General features: G+C 42.9%; 1 protein-coding gene across 3 annotated transcripts in view; it reads right to left on the bottom strand.

The window, feature by feature from the left end:
• LOC109952109 (microtubule-associated tumor suppressor 1 homolog) overlaps positions 1–16,891 on the bottom strand; it is a 65,538-nt gene that overhangs the window by 31,823 nt on the left and 16,824 nt on the right. For 2 of the 3 annotated variants that reach the window (XM_020586982.1, XM_020586981.1), the window contains 4 exons: positions 8,599–9,998; positions 7,400–7,852; positions 5,479–5,689; positions 1,319–1,531 (listed from right to left, as the gene is read on the bottom strand). In XM_020586982.1, the coding sequence (XP_020442638.1) occupies positions 1,319–1,531; positions 5,479–5,689; positions 7,400–7,852; positions 8,599–9,699 (1,978 nt within the window). In that variant the 5' untranslated portion in view covers positions 9,700–9,998. The remainder of the gene's footprint in view (positions 1–1,318; positions 1,532–5,478; positions 5,690–7,399; positions 7,853–8,598; positions 9,999–16,891) is intronic. The other variant, XM_020586983.1, reaches the window with a different exon arrangement.

Below are 16,891 nucleotides of genomic sequence, written 5' to 3'. Positions count from 1 at the left end.
CTCTCCTCATATGAAATAGAAACTAAATATACTCCCCTGGTTGTTCTGAACATGGTCACACATGTCCACCTATCAAAACACACAGATTAGATTCAGATGCTGATTATGAAGTCTTTTAATGGCTGCCAAACATAAACACTGTTATCTGCCTGAGGTAGCGATCGCTCCATTTGTACTGACAGCACAAACATGAAAGCGTGTGGGCTATGTCAGGTGTCTCAAGCTGAAAGCGTTTCGTTTGTCTGAGGAAACAACTTTAACACTGAAAGGTATGATAATTAGAAATGTGGACTCTGATCAAAATGTCTTAACTGTCTGTTCTCGGTTCTTGAATCAGCACTGCAGCACATCAGAGGTAGAAGACAACAGGTGAATACAACTTTCACATTCTATGGCAGAGATTCATCCCTGTGTTTGTTAAAAGGACAGTGTGTGGAGGTGTACGATGCTGATGCTCCTCTGATTCGACTAAATACAGATCCTAAATATTACCATGGGAACCAGAAATCTCTAATTGACTCTCGTTGCCATAACAACCTAAAGCTCTCCAACCATCACTGTGATCTGTGTTGTCTTTAAGGGTATATGCAGTGGCTGCCTGTGTGGACAGTTGGACTGAAGAAAACAGAAGCATACTGTATGTGTTGTCATGAGAGAGATGACTGAAGCACACGGCTGAAAGGCTTTCTGTGTAGACACACCATAACTTAGTCAACCTTCTCCTGCTATCAGGCCCTTCTGTAGCTGCTGCTGCTGGACACACTAACAGACATCAGCTATTAGCTTTTTATGTGGAGCATTAGCAACAAAAAGGACAAAACAACACAAAATCCATCACAGCTTTAAACAGTAACTAGTTACTGTAGGGTGGATCTGTCCTTTAAAGAATGGGGCTGCAAACAATTCACTCACACACAGATCGACTGTATTCTGACTCCTGACCAGATGTGCCCTTTGACCTGCAGAGGAAGTGAACATTGCTGTGCATACACACAGACACACAGTCTCTCTCTCTCTCTCTCTCATTCACTCACATGGACACCCTGGGGCTGTCCTAGCAGCCTGTTTGTAGAGAAACCTTCATGAATGTCAGGGCACCCTTAGCAGTGATTGTATGGTGTGTGTGTGTGTGTGTATGTATGAAGGAGACAGACTCTCAGTGGAAACAACAGTGAAAAAGAGGGAAGTTAAGTCAGCAGTGAGAGGGAAACCACACCAAAGAAAACCACCTCTCTTGACACTGTGTGTGTGTATTAGGAAGAGAGCTTGACTAGTGCACTAATGCATGTGCATGCACATACGCATTCCACCACCTCACCTTTGCTTGTGGCTCCATTGTTCTCACTGCTCCCCGGTGATGAGGAACTGGGGCTTGTGGGTAATCCCTTAACAGGAAGCTTTGAAGTGACAGGTCGCCCGTTCGACCCCAGTGCTGGCTGCTGATTGGCTAATGGTTTGGAGACAGAGGTTGCAGGAGCCAGGTCAGTAACTGCAGACGCTCGCTCTGTGGCGGTGTGAGGTTTGGGGATAACTGGACGAGAAAGGAAGCACAAAAACTTTGATATTAACTGGGAACATAACTTCTATTGCATTAACAATACACAGTCTAGTAAAAAGTCCATTCATCCCATACTCCTTCACCAACGTGTCTATTTCTACATGCAACTGTTGTACATGTGAATATTGCACAAACAAACAGAAGGAAGCCTGAGGCCAGACACAGGTTACAAAAAGGCCTAACTGCTCCCTGAAACAAAGAGTATCACCGAGATGACACTGTGGCTACTTCAACACAGTCAGCTAGCACAACCTTTCTAAGAGTTAGCCGTTATGAAATCAACAAAATTTCCATCTGTAACTCAAAGTCTTCATTAATGACTAAATGCATTTTGCTCAGCACGTTTCTGCAGCAGAAACTACTTCTATAGTTACGGAGATGTGAAATACAACATCTCAAACTTTGATCATGTTTGTGGACTTAATCAACCTTTCCTTCCTTAAACCAAAGCAGAATGAACTCCCCTGAGAGCCGTGACGCCTCCTCTTCACACCAAACCAGGGACATGACATGATTAGCAAGTGTGTGCGTGTACACTTTTGATTCTTCCTATAGATCTCCACTGTGTTCTGATCCTGTGGGGGTCCTAATATTCATTCTTTCTTTTTATACATTTCATATTAAAATACCGTTTCAGTTCCATAACTGCCATGGCTAAGTGCTTTCCATTTGTCTTGCCTCTGCCTCCTTCTGTCCTTTCTTATAAACACAGGTGATTTATCATTTCATCACCTGCTTCCTTCCTGTTCTTCCTGCTGCTCCAACTTGTCGTCAGAGGTAAGGAGAGGGGTGAAGCACAGCGCCACGGGGGCAAACAAAGTCCAAAGAGCTGTGGGTTTTATTTAAACTGATCCAAAACCCCCTCTGAACTCTGAACTCCAGTTCCAGTTGATAATTTGCCAGAGAAATACATCACAAAAGCCTGTTTTACTGCAAACCACATGTTACTATAAGAAGGGTTCTAACTTGTGTCAATACACGGAATTAGCTGATTGGCTGGATGTAAACATTCCTCTGACACAGCACAACAACAGTGTCCTACTTCACTGCTGCCTCTGACGGGTGGACTAAACTTTCTGAATCCAAAAGAAAAGTTAACCGCAGTGGAGTTTCTGGTGTCCTCAGACTTGATCCAGGAACAAAATGAAACCTTATCCCTGAAAACCTTTTTGACTCGTTGATTGTCTTTTTGGGACCAACATAATGAATAGACACACACACACACACACAAAGCTTCAGGATTCATTGACAGTACTGTGTATCAACCACACTGACCTACAGGGACTGTTTAGGTTTCATTCAAACTTTCTCTCAGCTTCTACAAACTTGAGTTGTGCCTCTAAAAGTGGAGAAGGGTTGTTTTAAAGAGATGGAAAAATGTTTACATGTGTTCACTTTAGTTACATTACCTCACACACACACACACACACACAGTCTCTGCTGATGAAGGTAGATCAGCAGTGAAGCTTGCACTGCGACTGAAGCCAGCAGGAAACATCTGGCTTCATTTGGTTTCAGTTCTGATGAGATGCCAGCCAGAGGGGGAGCAGCTGGATTCTGTTACCTACAAAATCAATTTTAGGTGTAAGAGCTGGCTCACCATAGACATGCCTCATGCGTACTGTTGATACACAGACACACACATGTATACACTATTGTCTAACTACACTGGTCTGGATAGTTCAGTGAGCACATGCCTAACTCTAACCCGAACCCAGGACCAAACAAAACCAACAATTCACATGTTCTCTCCCACAGCACAATGTTTGCCTGTTGGTTTTCTTGTCTTTTTATACCATAACAAGATAGTGATTTGATAAAACAGCTCCAAAATGTGTGGTGCCAAAAAATCCAGAACGCTAAAGATGCTTTATCTATCTTTGTCTCAGCTGACTGACATAGACATGAACAGAAAGTAACAGCTGCCTGGAAAAATGCAAACATGGTCAGCAGTGATGGAAGGAATACAAGATTATGGGCTCACACACAAACCCTGGAGTCCTCTAGTTGCTACCATAACTGAAATATATACCGGTAAAAACTGTAAATAACATTTTACACTAGTTATTAGTTCCTCTGTCGTGTTTTGAGAAGAAACCACAGAGCGTCTTATATTCCCTCCTTAATATACTGGTTAGACAGAAAACTGGTGGCACACTGCTGTGGATCACTGTTTGGTTGGATGGTTAAACCTATTCAAACATCCTTGTCAAGGGGAAGCGTAGTGTGTGCTGTGCATTAGATACATGGTAACATAAGCAAATAGAGCCTTAAACTCATAAACAGGGAGGATAACTACATGTGGGTATGGCCTATGTTGAACTGTTAAGTGAAGAGAGATGTGCACGTAACAGTGAGCCAGGAGACAATCTGCTGAAAAGTGCAGCTGAGCTAAAGCAAAACCTGACCCTGAAGTGACCCCCTAATAAAGTTGGGATTGGTCATTTAGGTCAATTACCTTTGTCTGACAAGTAGATTTAACCATTTACAGAAAACTATCAGATCTGGGTTCAGGGAGAAACACTGAATGTGTTGGCTAATCCTGAAACGAAAAAGCAAAGGTTCAGAGAAAAGAGCCGCGATGAAATAATCAAGTCAGGACCAAATTCAAAGTGGACGAAGGCAGACAAACACAAAGGAATCCACTGATGGAGACAGAGGTCAAGAGCCAACTGCTGGTTCCTGTGGCTCAGCGAAGAGCACACAGCAGGTTTTGTCCATCGGTGACCTTTACAAAAAGAAAGATCTGGTTTTACACACGTTTGTTTCCATTCCTCATAGGGACTTTATATCGACTTAGGTTCATTCATATGATTTAGCTTAACTTTAACCATAACCACTACTGGGCTAAGCCTAACTCTTAATGCTATCTGTAAACCAAGTCATCACCTTAAAATTCAGTGATTTACATGAATCACTCAGCTGAGTCCTCACCATGTGAGTGTAGGTTTAGGTCCCCACAATGGGAGTAGTACCATGCGCATACACACACACACAAAAATACATTTCATTCACACAAAATATGCACTTGGGTATTTTCTGCTATGTAAACGACACACTGCAGCTCAGTGATTTTGAAGTTACACACACATACACTATATTTACTAACACAAAGACAGGCTACGGGCTACAGTGTCAAAATGCGACTGGCATGACGTCAACAGCCCTCTCCATTCTACCCTTCAACACAAATCACTCTGATATACACACTTGCACACAAACACTGGTCTGAAATTCCTCTGAGAAAAAAATAAAAACAACAAAAAGTGGATGACAAAGGAAAATTTCAGGAAACTTTCACTTCCTCTGAAGACAAACAGGGAGGTGCGGTGTAAAATCTCTGTGGATGCACACACACACACACACACACAGTGCAAGTGTCCAGCTGTACTCTGTGAACTGTTACAGACAAAGAGCTGAAGAAATCGAGAGTTCTGCTCTAATGCAACACACACCTTTATCACCAGCTAGCAGATAACAGTACATGCCTGTCCATCAGCAACTTGGGATGGACAGTGTGTTCAGGGCCCCATAACTGTGTGTGTGTGTGTGTGTGTGAGTGAAAGTGAGTGGTGTAGAGGTATGTCGAAGGCATTTTAACGCACTGCTCTGCAGCGTCAGCCTGCTCATTTCCTGAGTCTGCTGCAGAGACAAAGCTGAGCTTTTTTGTCCATCACACACACACAGACACACACACACACACACACACACACACACACACACACACACTGACTGCCAGTAGGAGTCTACAGTATATGCCTGACAGAGAGAGAAGCTGAGAGTTGTCTTGCTGAGCAGTGCAGACATACAGTCCCGTGCCGCACGCTGTTGCATATTTACATTTCAGGTTTCACTGAGTAAATGTGCATGCACTGAAATTGCTCACGTTTATGTTTCAGACAGAAACCATGTTAACTCACCCTGGCCATGACTCAGGGTCTGCCTCACTCTTGTTGGAGATCCACCCCCAGCAGTCTGTCCACCTTGTCCCAGCACAGAGCCGTCACCTCGGGCTTGCCTGGGCCCGGGGCTCCCCTGTCCTCGAGGTTCAGCCGCTAAGCCTGGTCCAGAGGCCTTGTCCACTCTGCTGCCTTTCCCCTGCTGCCTGGGCCCCAGTTTTGAGGAGACTTTCTGTAAGAAGAGCTGATGCTTAGTGACAGTGTTCCAGCCGAGGGGCCCCAGCTCGGAGCTGCGCACCGAGACCATGGTGTTAGCCATGCTCCCCACTCAGTCAGAAATGTGAACTGAGAGGAAGGCACTGAAGGAGCAGAGGGGAGGAGTGAGTGAGACAGTGTGTGAATAAGGCAGAGGGGGAGGAGGAAAAGAGAGAGAGAGAGTGAGGAGGGAAAATTGGGAGTGTGCTGCAACCACAAGAGGGGCAAAAAAATAAGTTGCTATTGTGCTGTACACTCCCTTTGAAATTCCTGGCTATGACCAGGACAAGTTATTTCTCTCTGTTTTACTGCCACCCCTCTGTGTTTCTCCCCCTCTGACTCTGAAACACCAGCTCACATGAAGTGAGGTTGTGGATGATGGTCTTTTCAGGGGAAAGACGTGACTCACTGGACCTGCTGGTGGTCGTTACTGCTCAGCTGTGAGCAGTCTGGGAGCCAGGGAAGTGACGGAAGAAGTTAGAGAGTGCTCACATATTCATTCTTGTATGTCAACTCGGGTCAGGACATTTTCAGAACAAACTCCTGACACTGGTACTTTCATTCAGAAGGACTTTTCCCCTGTGACCCCCACCTCCACCTTCTCATCAGAAATCACAGAGCCACACAGAGCTTATTCAGAAAAGATAAAACACTTCAGTGTTCTTGTACAGCAGCTTACAGCCTCCTTGACTTTTCACCCGAGCCAAGAAGCTGAGCCCGTGGATTACTGCAGCATACCAGTACACACTGAATCATGTGGTGACATGCTGACAGGCCATCTAGGCCTAAAGGATACCCTGTTTGGTAAAATTACACTGTACAGGATGGACAGTGAACATCATTTGATGATGAAAGAAATTCTGTTAAAATTGGTCTTCAAAACACTACCACAAATGGGAATGCCATCAAGTCATTGAGGATGGAACAACCAGCTGTGCAGAATCTTTGTGCATCTTGATGAGTGTAAATATGGCCTCTGTTTGACCTTTATCACAACTTCTAGGTATAAAGACTGAAGCACAAACACACATGCACTGTATTTGTGTATAGTACAGCTGACCTGTGTGAAACACAACTTGTGCTGAGACAACCCCTGAGGCTGGGGCAGGTTTTAAACCTGTCACCGGCTCACTGGATTTTTAATAACACATACCAGAGGTAGAGTGCACATGTACTGCGACATACTGCACCACTCCCTCATTTAAAACACAGTGTACACTTTAAAGTGCTAGTGATTGTTCTCTTCCCATTGTGAGAAAGATGCTCAGCAACAGCAAGGCTTAGGGCTGAACTGTGTCAGTCTGTTCATTTCCCAGTCATGAGTTAAACTGAGCACATACCCTGACTGCCATTTTCCATTTAGCTACAAAACTTAAAAATAAAAAAAGGTTTGTTACAATCTGAGCTGGCATTAAAAATAGCGACGCTGAGCATTTCTCTATATATGCAAAGGAAAACACACACACACACTGCAGCACCAGACTAAATCACAGATGATGTGTTCCCGTGGATGGCAGCACTTCATTTCACAAAGACTGTGTTGCATAACTTGCATCTCAAGCCAGAGCTGTTTCTGGATCCTTGCTGGCATTAGACATCAAAATGGCATTTCACTACATCAACTAGGACTGAAAACATAAGCCTGAGGCCCAGTTTAAATACACCTGAACATGCTCACAGTACTCACCCCGCTGTGAGTTCTTGGTTTCTCCACGACGACCTCTGTCATTAAAGTCTCTGCAGTCCCCTCTCTTTGGTCCTCCTCAGGCTCTCCAGCAGTGTCTCCTACTGGATGCGTTGTCTCCACACTCTCACTTATTCCACATTTTTCAGGCACTTCCTGGACAGCCTTCCTGGGAGTGTGCAGGAATCCCTCTTCATTCATCTCAGACCCCAGGGAGCTGGTGGAAGCAGAGAGTGCTCGACTAATGGCTGCACTCCTCTTCTCTGGCTGAGCAGAGTCATTGGCTGCTGTCTTGTGGCTGGTTTTCAGTATACTCTTTCCTCTGATGGGTTTCAGCACCACGGCCACTTTAACTGGACTTGCAGATGACCTTTGTCTTTTATCCTCATTCCCAGTCTGTGCGTCCTCCTTCCTAGGAACAGCTTTCTTTCCATTTGCTGGAGCAGATTTGTTCTGCTGAGTAGCAGAGAAACATTAAATGTAAGACAGAAGACAGCTGTACAATACTAAGTACATTTAAAGAGCTGGTATTATGGCCCTTTTGGAAACCTTTTTATAAATACTGAGTGTATTTTAAACATATCTGTGACATTCTATTCACCCAAAATTGTTCACATTTCTCTGAATCCTTCTGTACAAACAGGCCAGGTTCCCCTGTGTCCCTTAGTGGGCTGTTTCACATGTTATTAACATAATGTTTACATTGTTCGTGAACACCTACTCTGATTGGCTGGAGGTGATGACTTATCTTCACCCCCAGCCAATCAGAATAGGACCTAATAAATGTGACCCTGAGTAAGAAGTAGACGACCCTGCAGACTTGAGACTTCAGCTGGATGTTTCAGAATGGTAGAATCAATCGAAGATTCCTAACAGCGTAACACTTCTCAAACACAGCCGGAGGCGGCTAGCTTAGTTTTAGCACCACCATTTACATTTAGCTGAGTGTTTCTCAGCATAGCGCTGTGCAAAGGGTGGGCTTATCCTCATGTATCTGAGTATGATGTAACAACTGCCACAGTTTCAACACTGCTCACTCTTGAGGCTCAGGTTCAAAGATTTAAAAAACTTAAAAACAGTAGAGATGGTGTTTTATAATCTGACAGGAGGACCTCTGCCATCACCCTGAGGCATCTCAAAGTTTTGTTTGTTTGTTTGTCCATCATACCAGCTCTTTAAGCTTTTGAGTAACACTACAGTACCTTGCTGGGTGCTTTGGACAGTGTGGACCATGATCCAACTTTAGCCTTGACATTTTTTAGGTCCAGTTTGGAAACTTTCTTTGCCTCCTGATTGGATTGTTTGATGCCAGTGGAGGCTACTGTCTTGAGAGCTGTTGAAGTAGCAGCGGTTGGCTTGGGGTTTGCCGCTCTGGCCGGCTGACTGGTGCTAGGATGGGTGGGTTTGGAGTTTTCAGCTTTCTCAGGAGAAGATGTGACTTCTTTAGAATCTTGTGCTGGACTGGTAGAGAAGGAACAAGATGATGATATCTGGGTGGCTTCACAGACGTCCTCAGAAGCTGGAGGTTCTGTCTGGTCCACAGGGAGCTGCTGCGGCCTGTCATCATCAGGTACACTCACAGCCTCAGTGGCCTCTGTGTGGAGCGCACTCATCACAGCATGGGTGCCGTTGTTGGACTGACTGTTTGAGCTAGTGAGGGTCATGTTGCTTCTCTGCACACCCATGTCAGAGCTCACAGAGAGAAACAAAGCCTCTTCATTGTCATCATCATCATCATCATCAACAGGGATTTCAGTTGCATCTGAGTCTGGGCTTGTGGAGCCATCCCTTCTTCCACTTCCACAGCTGAAGTCAGCATTGTTTCCATGGTTACCGCTGTTTGTCGTCAGGGACAGGGCCAGTGTCAAGTTGTTGTTATCGTTCCAGGTGTCCCGGAGGTATTCACCGCTGCTGGCGTCTAGGTAAACAGAGTTGTCATTGGATTCTGACAGCTCGTTTTGTATGTTTCCCACGGAGACATCATCATTCTCATCTTGTTTACCGTCCTCTTCTGGCACCCATTTTGAAATGACCACATCTGTCATTTCATTCGTTTTGGTCATCAAGGTGACCTCAAACATGTCATAGTCCAGCAGGCTGTCAGGCCGGTCCCCACTGAGGCTGCTCAGACTCCGCAGGGACTCAGGAGATGACTCCCCCAGACAGGAGGAGGAAGAGGAGGAGGAAGAGGAAATTGGGAAAGCATTCCCATTGTGGTCTCCAGCACTGTGGAGAGTTAGCCTCATGCTGGGTCCACCTCTCTCCCTGACAGTGAAGCTCTCACTGGCCTCAGAAACACTCATCTCTGGGCCAGGAAGGCAGAAGAACAGTCGCTCTGTATGATCTTCTGGTCTGTGGTGTATAGGCTTTTACTTGCCCATTGGCTTTCTGTTGTTGTTCTTGCTGGTTGTGAAAGAACAATGAACAGCGCTCTTCACAACACTTTACATTTTAGTCACCCCACAAATATGCAGCATTTCCAAAAGGACTGTTAGTCATCGTGTCCTTGTTGTGAGCAGAACTGTAATTTCGGAAAGTATCCATTTGAGTGCCCTCCTCCTCCTCCTCTCCGTCTTATTTAATGAGAAGATGTTGAAAACATCTGGAAAACAGAAAGAAGAAAGAAAAATAGGGCTTGAAACTTGAAACGTATTTTGATAAAACATCAGAATAACTGTGTCCATCAAATCAGTGGAATCAGCCTCAGCCTACATAACTAATCTGACAAGACAAGACACTTTGACAGAAACTTTCATTCTACAAAGAACAAATAACAGTAAACCTGAAAAATGTCACACTGCGCAATGACTGTGTCTGTCTGCATAGACTTTATACCTGTAGTTTGATTTCCACCATGTGCATTTCAGATAATGCCAAATCAAAGGCATTTAATTTGAAACTTATAATAAAGTAAGCGGTTTTAAATTTTACAGGATATCTATGTCTCCTGCAAGTAACAACACTGATCAATGTGGTCATTTTAACAACATTATTATTACAGTATTTATTACTTTTGGTTTCCCCCACTGAACTGCCATTCTGACTGCTGCTGAAGAAACCCAGTCTCTACATGCTGATGGGCTAAGTGTTCAGAAATGCTGCCCTCTGCAGGATTAAACCAGAACGTTGACAGATGTGCAGCTACAAGAATCTTAACACAAACTGTGTTTCTGATGAACAGAGGTGCGAAGACCAGTCAAACTCTAAGTGACTGACTTAGTGTGGAACACTGAATCTGACCAGAGGAAATCATTTTAAATGTAAGAGAATAAACTCCATCAGACTGCAACGGCAATTTGTTAGTATCAGTTTACCAGCTCCATTAAGTGTCACCATCAACAGTTTAAGTGTCGATGCTCTGATTTTCATCTGTGGTGGAATCATTAGATGTGTGTGTGTGTATTTGGGTCAGGGACAAAATGAAACAAGAGGAGCAGCTATATAAAGGCGAGCAGATCCAGGACAGTGCTAAATCTCCATTATCCAGTAATGACAACAGGGCCCCTGGCTGACACAGAAAGTTGCCTCACTTGCAGGTGGAGATACAGGGTGGAGGCACACAGTTAAAAGTCTTCACCAGCTCAGGAAACATTGCCTCACTGATACAGGATATCCTAATCTGTGGTTGTGAAGGGGCAGAATTCCCTGTAACAAACCACTGTTCATATAAACACACAGCAGTAACCACTTACAGTAACGTTTTTCCATTTGAGCTTCTTAGTTGCTGCAGATGTTTTTCATTACTGTACTTTTCTGTAGGGCTGTACCCAACTAAGAATTTTGTCAGTTGATTGGATTCAGTGCAACTATCCAAATATTCATTTTGTGTTTGTGTGTGTGTGTGAGTGTGTGTATATACATATATATACTGTATATATACATACATATATGTGCCTGAGACAAAAGGCTGACTGATGATCAGAGAAGTGGCATTCTGATGTAAAGACAGTGAGGTCAGCTTACCTTAATTAAATATGCATTAACAGAGTCACTCCACTCTGACCGGCTGCTCATGCTGTCTGTCTGAGAACTGAGCCACTGTCAGTATAAAAAATGCAGCAGCTTCTTCAGACAGTGTGACTGTGCAGAGAAACTGGTAAGAAAATCCATCTGTCCCTCAGACAGGCACACATACAGTACATGCACAGTATGTACAGAGAGTACATGCCATAGACATTACCTTGTTATATCATGTGGGGACTTTAGGGCACTATATAGAGACTCAAACTGACAGTGATGCATTACTTTCAGGTGAGTTGGCTTGTCCCATCTATGAAAAATACACTGTCAGGCCCTCTGGCATACACAGCACCATCTCAGACCATAAGAACATCGCTTCTCAGACTCACATCCTGATTAAAGGCCATTTGATTTTGGTTTACATGTTTCTAGAGGAGCACTGTCTCCGCAGTACGCTGCTCCTTGACATGCACAATTTCCTGTCTTTCCTGACTATGAGATAATCCAATGAACAGCACTTCTATTATCATGCAGAGAGACTAAAGGGCAGAAAGAGAAAGACTGTCCTACATTAGTGCCAGGCCAGTGAACGGCCCTGCTTTCTTTGACATGAAGCCTCTAAAACTTAACCGACTTGCTCTGGCTTAAACTCAACGACTGCAAGTTTAATGACTATTGTTGGGTGGTTGGACCCTGGACCCCACTGTGCATTAAGACATGCCTGTCAAGCAGGTTCTGTCCAGAGCTGGGTGACAGGGATGAGGAGAAGATGAAGAGCAAGAGAATGACAGGAGTGACCACCAGGTTAAAGAGGAACATCAGCAATTACAACACACAACTAATAGCTATTAGACCTATAAAATGGTTTAGAAAATTATCTTAGCTAAATTAACACATTTAGTGACTGCTGGATATTTTAGTCTGGAAATTCCTGTGTTTGTTTGTAAATAAAGCATTAATGTAAGGGATCCATGTTTTCTGGAGTATTCTACATTGAGAAATCCAGTCTGTGTGGCTTAACCCAGCTGATGCAAATACACATAAAGTACTGTTCTAAGTAAAAAAAAAAAAGTATAAATATATAGTCAGTATATAAATCAAGAGGAGAATAAAGCTGTTTCCAGATTGTGGGTGCTGCGCTTCGCTAATAAAACCATTCATTTCTGTGTGTTCCACAGTGCAAGAACGTATCTGCACTGCGCCGAGCTCAGCGCCCTGCAAGGACACATGTGCCATCCCGTGTGCCAAAAAATTTTAGTTGGGCACAGCGCTCTGTGACAACACCTTGACACGTCCAATTGCAGAGAACCTGACAGTCCACAAAGAACATGGAAAAGAAGCTGATTCTGACGGAACCACATCCTCTTCTTCTTTGCTGCAGCTCGTCTCCTCCTCCTCAATTCAACTAAAGCCAGAACTTTTCATTTACATGTAGACAGATACATCATGCATCCAAGTCCGCTGCTCAAAAAACTAGTTAATATCTGCTAATCACCTCCTGGAAAGTTTTTTGATCATCTAGCAACTGGCGCCCAACAGAAGCACGATTTGCATGTGTGCGCCCTCCTCCCCTGTGAAGAAACCGCTTCCATGGCGAGCGCAGGACATACCGCATCCTGTCTGAAAACAGCTTCAGTATTATGGGATATTAAGTCCCCTACTGTCTGTTTACTAAAGCAGATGCTTATACTCTTACTAACTGCAACATGTCAGCACATATGCAGCTCAAACAAAACTTGATGTTCCACATTGAAAAGACTGACCTCTAATAAATGCATGCAACACACAGCTAATACAACTTTGAACAAATTTCATTAGATCTAATCCTGTTTTCAAAGCATTTCAGACTTTTCAGTGCAAGTCAGTAAAATGATCGTTTTCTTTCTTTTTGGGCCTTTAATGCAGATGGTCAAAATCGAGGTCCAGCTCTGGGCTGTGCAAAACGGGGAAGGTTACCTCAGACAGGAGTTTAGAATTCCAAGTTCTACTCTCAGATTAAATAACATCAAATACATTAGATTTTAATGACTTGTGTGTAGATACTATTTAAATGATGAGTGTGGTTAGCGTGTACTCAGGTAACTGTATCTGAGACGCTGTGTTACTTCACAGTCTTGTGCTGTGTTGTTTCACTGTTCTTTTAACTGCACATATTAGGGAGAGTTTAAATGATAATGTATGCTGTATCGATTGCATTCGCAATCTCTATTAAATATTCACAAAAGGTCAAAGGTGACACATTTTCCCTAAAAACACCTCTATGTCTGATGTTACACAATCACTCCCTGCAGATGCCATGTTGCTCCATGAACCTGGAGCTCTGAAGCAGGAGGTTTGATTTGTCCAGTCGTTGGCTGGAAGAACAATTCATGATGTAACTGTTTCTTTGCTTGGCTTGAATCACATACGGCTTAATTTAAACAAGAGAACCAGTGAATAAACAGAGTAAGCCCACCAGGAAGGAGGCAGACGGATCAGCTACAACAACAAGCCTCGCGGGTTTAGCGCGGGCTGAGATTTGGTTAGCTCATTGTTTGTTACTGTTGCATAATAATACATATACATACAAAGATGATAGAATGGAAAGCAGCCAGAGAGCCCAGAGAAACCAGGGACCTTTGAAGACCACAACATTTTGTTCTTCCATCTTTACAGTTCCCCACCACTCTCTTATTAGCACAACTTTCCCAGGGGAAAATGACTCCAGCTATCAAGACCTGCACCGGACTGCCACAGCCTGTCCTGACCATATCAGTCAGTGGCTTCTCTAACCGTCCACCCATCGATACCTCCACCAAGGAGGTCATGTTTTTACCTCTGTGTGAGTGTTGGTTAGCAGGATTATGGACAAACACCTGGATGGATCATCAACATGCTTAGTACAGACATTGGTGGGGACCAACACTAGAAGTGAGTAGGTTTTGGGTGAAAAAGGTCAAAGGTCAAGGTCACAAAAATAATGACAAAAAATAAATAAATAAATTCCCCATCTTTATCATGGGCAAAATAAAAAAAATCATATATCAATCATATCGAAATCATATCATGTTATACCCTAAAAGATGATCCGGATCTGATCTGGATCAAGGATTTAAGGGCATTTTGTGTTCTGGAACTAATTTAGTCTGCTGCCTTTTCTGCTCTTCACATTGTTGTTTTACCTCCACCTCAGGTTAGCAGAGAGAGCAGTGGTGTTCTGCTGTTCTCTAGGCTGACTGTGATGCCGACTGGAGCCTACATTTCCTTCTCTACCTCGTATCGCTTTGAGCTGTTCACTGTTTTTCTTTACCGTTACTTTCTTCTTCTACTTTTCATCTCTGCTGTCTTATATCTCTTTTTTGCTTTTTCTGGTTTTAACTGTTTTCTTTGTTCTTTACCCCAATTAATGCCAATTTATTGTCATGACTCTTTGTGATAGGACTGCGTGTGTGTACAACAAGGCAATAATAAGGCTCGGAGTGGCCTGTGCCAGCTACAGCTGACTGTACTAGAAGCTATTTGTGGCGACACACAGTCAGCTCCATTGTTTTCAGCTTGTCATTATGGGAGTTAGAACCTGGCTGATGGTGGAGTTCAAGAATCAGACAAGTGTCAGGCATCCTGGTGACTGGACATAGAGTCCGAGCGACAATGCCAGTAAATGCTTTATATCTTGATTTGATTTGATTTATTCTTTCAAGCATGTAAAACAGTTGATATGTCAACACACATAATTTTACACATAATCCAATATCAATGTGCTTATACCTAGTACATGCTTGAATGGAGTAGGAAGAAGTCAGACTTATCCAGTCCTACCCCATGACATCATCTTACCATCATTGGTTTGCAAGCAGTAAATGATTCACTTCTACACACACAAGTATTATACTAACTTCTACACGATAACAGTGTTAACATTCTTACATCACACAAGTAATATACTAAAGAATGGTTACAAAATATACACCACACCCACAATTGTCCATGTAATTAATCATTAAGCCTGTTCTTGCATATATCTTGATTGACACATACCTTTGAATTTACATTTAAACTCATCAATTCTATTACTATTTTTTATGTCCACACTTAAATTATTCCATAGTTTTACCCCACTTATGAAAATACAAAATCTTTTTTTGGTTGTACGTATAGCATGAATTTTTAAATTTAACTGACCCCTTAAATTGTATCTTTACCTGGGTCAATTTACAGGTTATGTTGAGTGATGCATGACAGCTAAATACCCAGTAAATTTTCTGTTTACTCACAAAAACTACAACTGAACATAATTTCCTCTCTTGCAGGACATACAGTACCTGACAACGAAAGGTTACACCAACACATGGGAAAGTTTCACATGCAAAATGCTACCGAGACGTTACCTGATGCCACAGTGCAGACGCTGGGCAGCTACGTTAATAATTGAATCTTGTGCAGCGGGACACTGGCCAAGGTTAGTTCTAGTCACTGCACCCTGTAACGTATGAAGGAAGGTCAGCATAGCATTTTACACATCACTGTATAATGTAACTGCATTGAAATAAATGTCCCACTATCTCACATTGCAGTCATGTTGTTAATGCAAGTCACTTACAAAATGAAGCTCAATAACTGTCGCTTCTGTCACAAGTGCATGTTGCTACTTTAATATTCCCGAGGACACAGTTAGATTCCTGCAGAAACCACAAATGTGTTCTATACTTATACTTACAAATCTTATCCCTGTGGGGCCATATAACTTCCACTACTGTTTGTAAGTACAACTTTGAAGTACTTTACTTGAATATTTCCATTTTATGTACCTTTATACTTTTACTCCACTACATTTTTTAATTGCTCCAATACATTTATTTGACAACCATAGTTACTTGTTACGTTACAAATTAAGATTTCCATTTTAAAAAGCTAGGGTAAGTTTTGTGAAACACAGCAGAGGTTCCCAGACTTTTCAGACCATGTACTACTATGTACCAAACCAAATTTCCCAAGTATCGCTTCCCACTGCAGATACCAAGAAAGAGCCACCCCACTTGTTTATATAAGTCCGCCCCGGACCGATGTTTCTTACTTTGACTTAAGTAAGCCATCTTCTTCCATAACAGCCGGTGAGAGACTGAACGCTGTTTGAGCAAAGGTTTCATGCATTTATTTACTGTCATTATATTTATTAAGCAAAAAGTGAGGAAGTCATAGACTCATGCCGCCATCCTTCATGTAGTACTTTGAACTTTTCAGATCCCTGTACAGACTGCATGCCGCCATCCTTCATGTAGTACTTTCAACTTTTCAGATCCCTGTACAGTGTTTGGCTCTTGCTGTACTTTGACACCAGCTAAAACCCCAAAAGCTCTAAAACAGTCTGGTGTTTTTCAGACAACAGTGTTGAAGACACCAAAGTACGTGAACAGTAATGGTTCATGCGTAAATATTCAATGGGCCATGGAAAGATTATTAACATTGAAAAATATGGGCAAACGTTTTCCAAGTTAATACAATCCTCTGCTGTAAATTTGTGTGTAAAAAACATTGTGCTGTAAACACATACTCACA

This window comes from Monopterus albus, unplaced genomic scaffold (genome assembly GCF_001952655.1).
Source record: "Monopterus albus unplaced genomic scaffold, M_albus_1.0 scaffold433.1, whole genome shotgun sequence".
NCBI classification, from domain to species: domain Eukaryota; kingdom Metazoa; phylum Chordata; class Actinopteri; order Synbranchiformes; family Synbranchidae; genus Monopterus; species Monopterus albus.
Note: the sequence above shows the minus strand (reverse complement) of the source record. Positions and strands in the feature narration are given on the sequence as shown.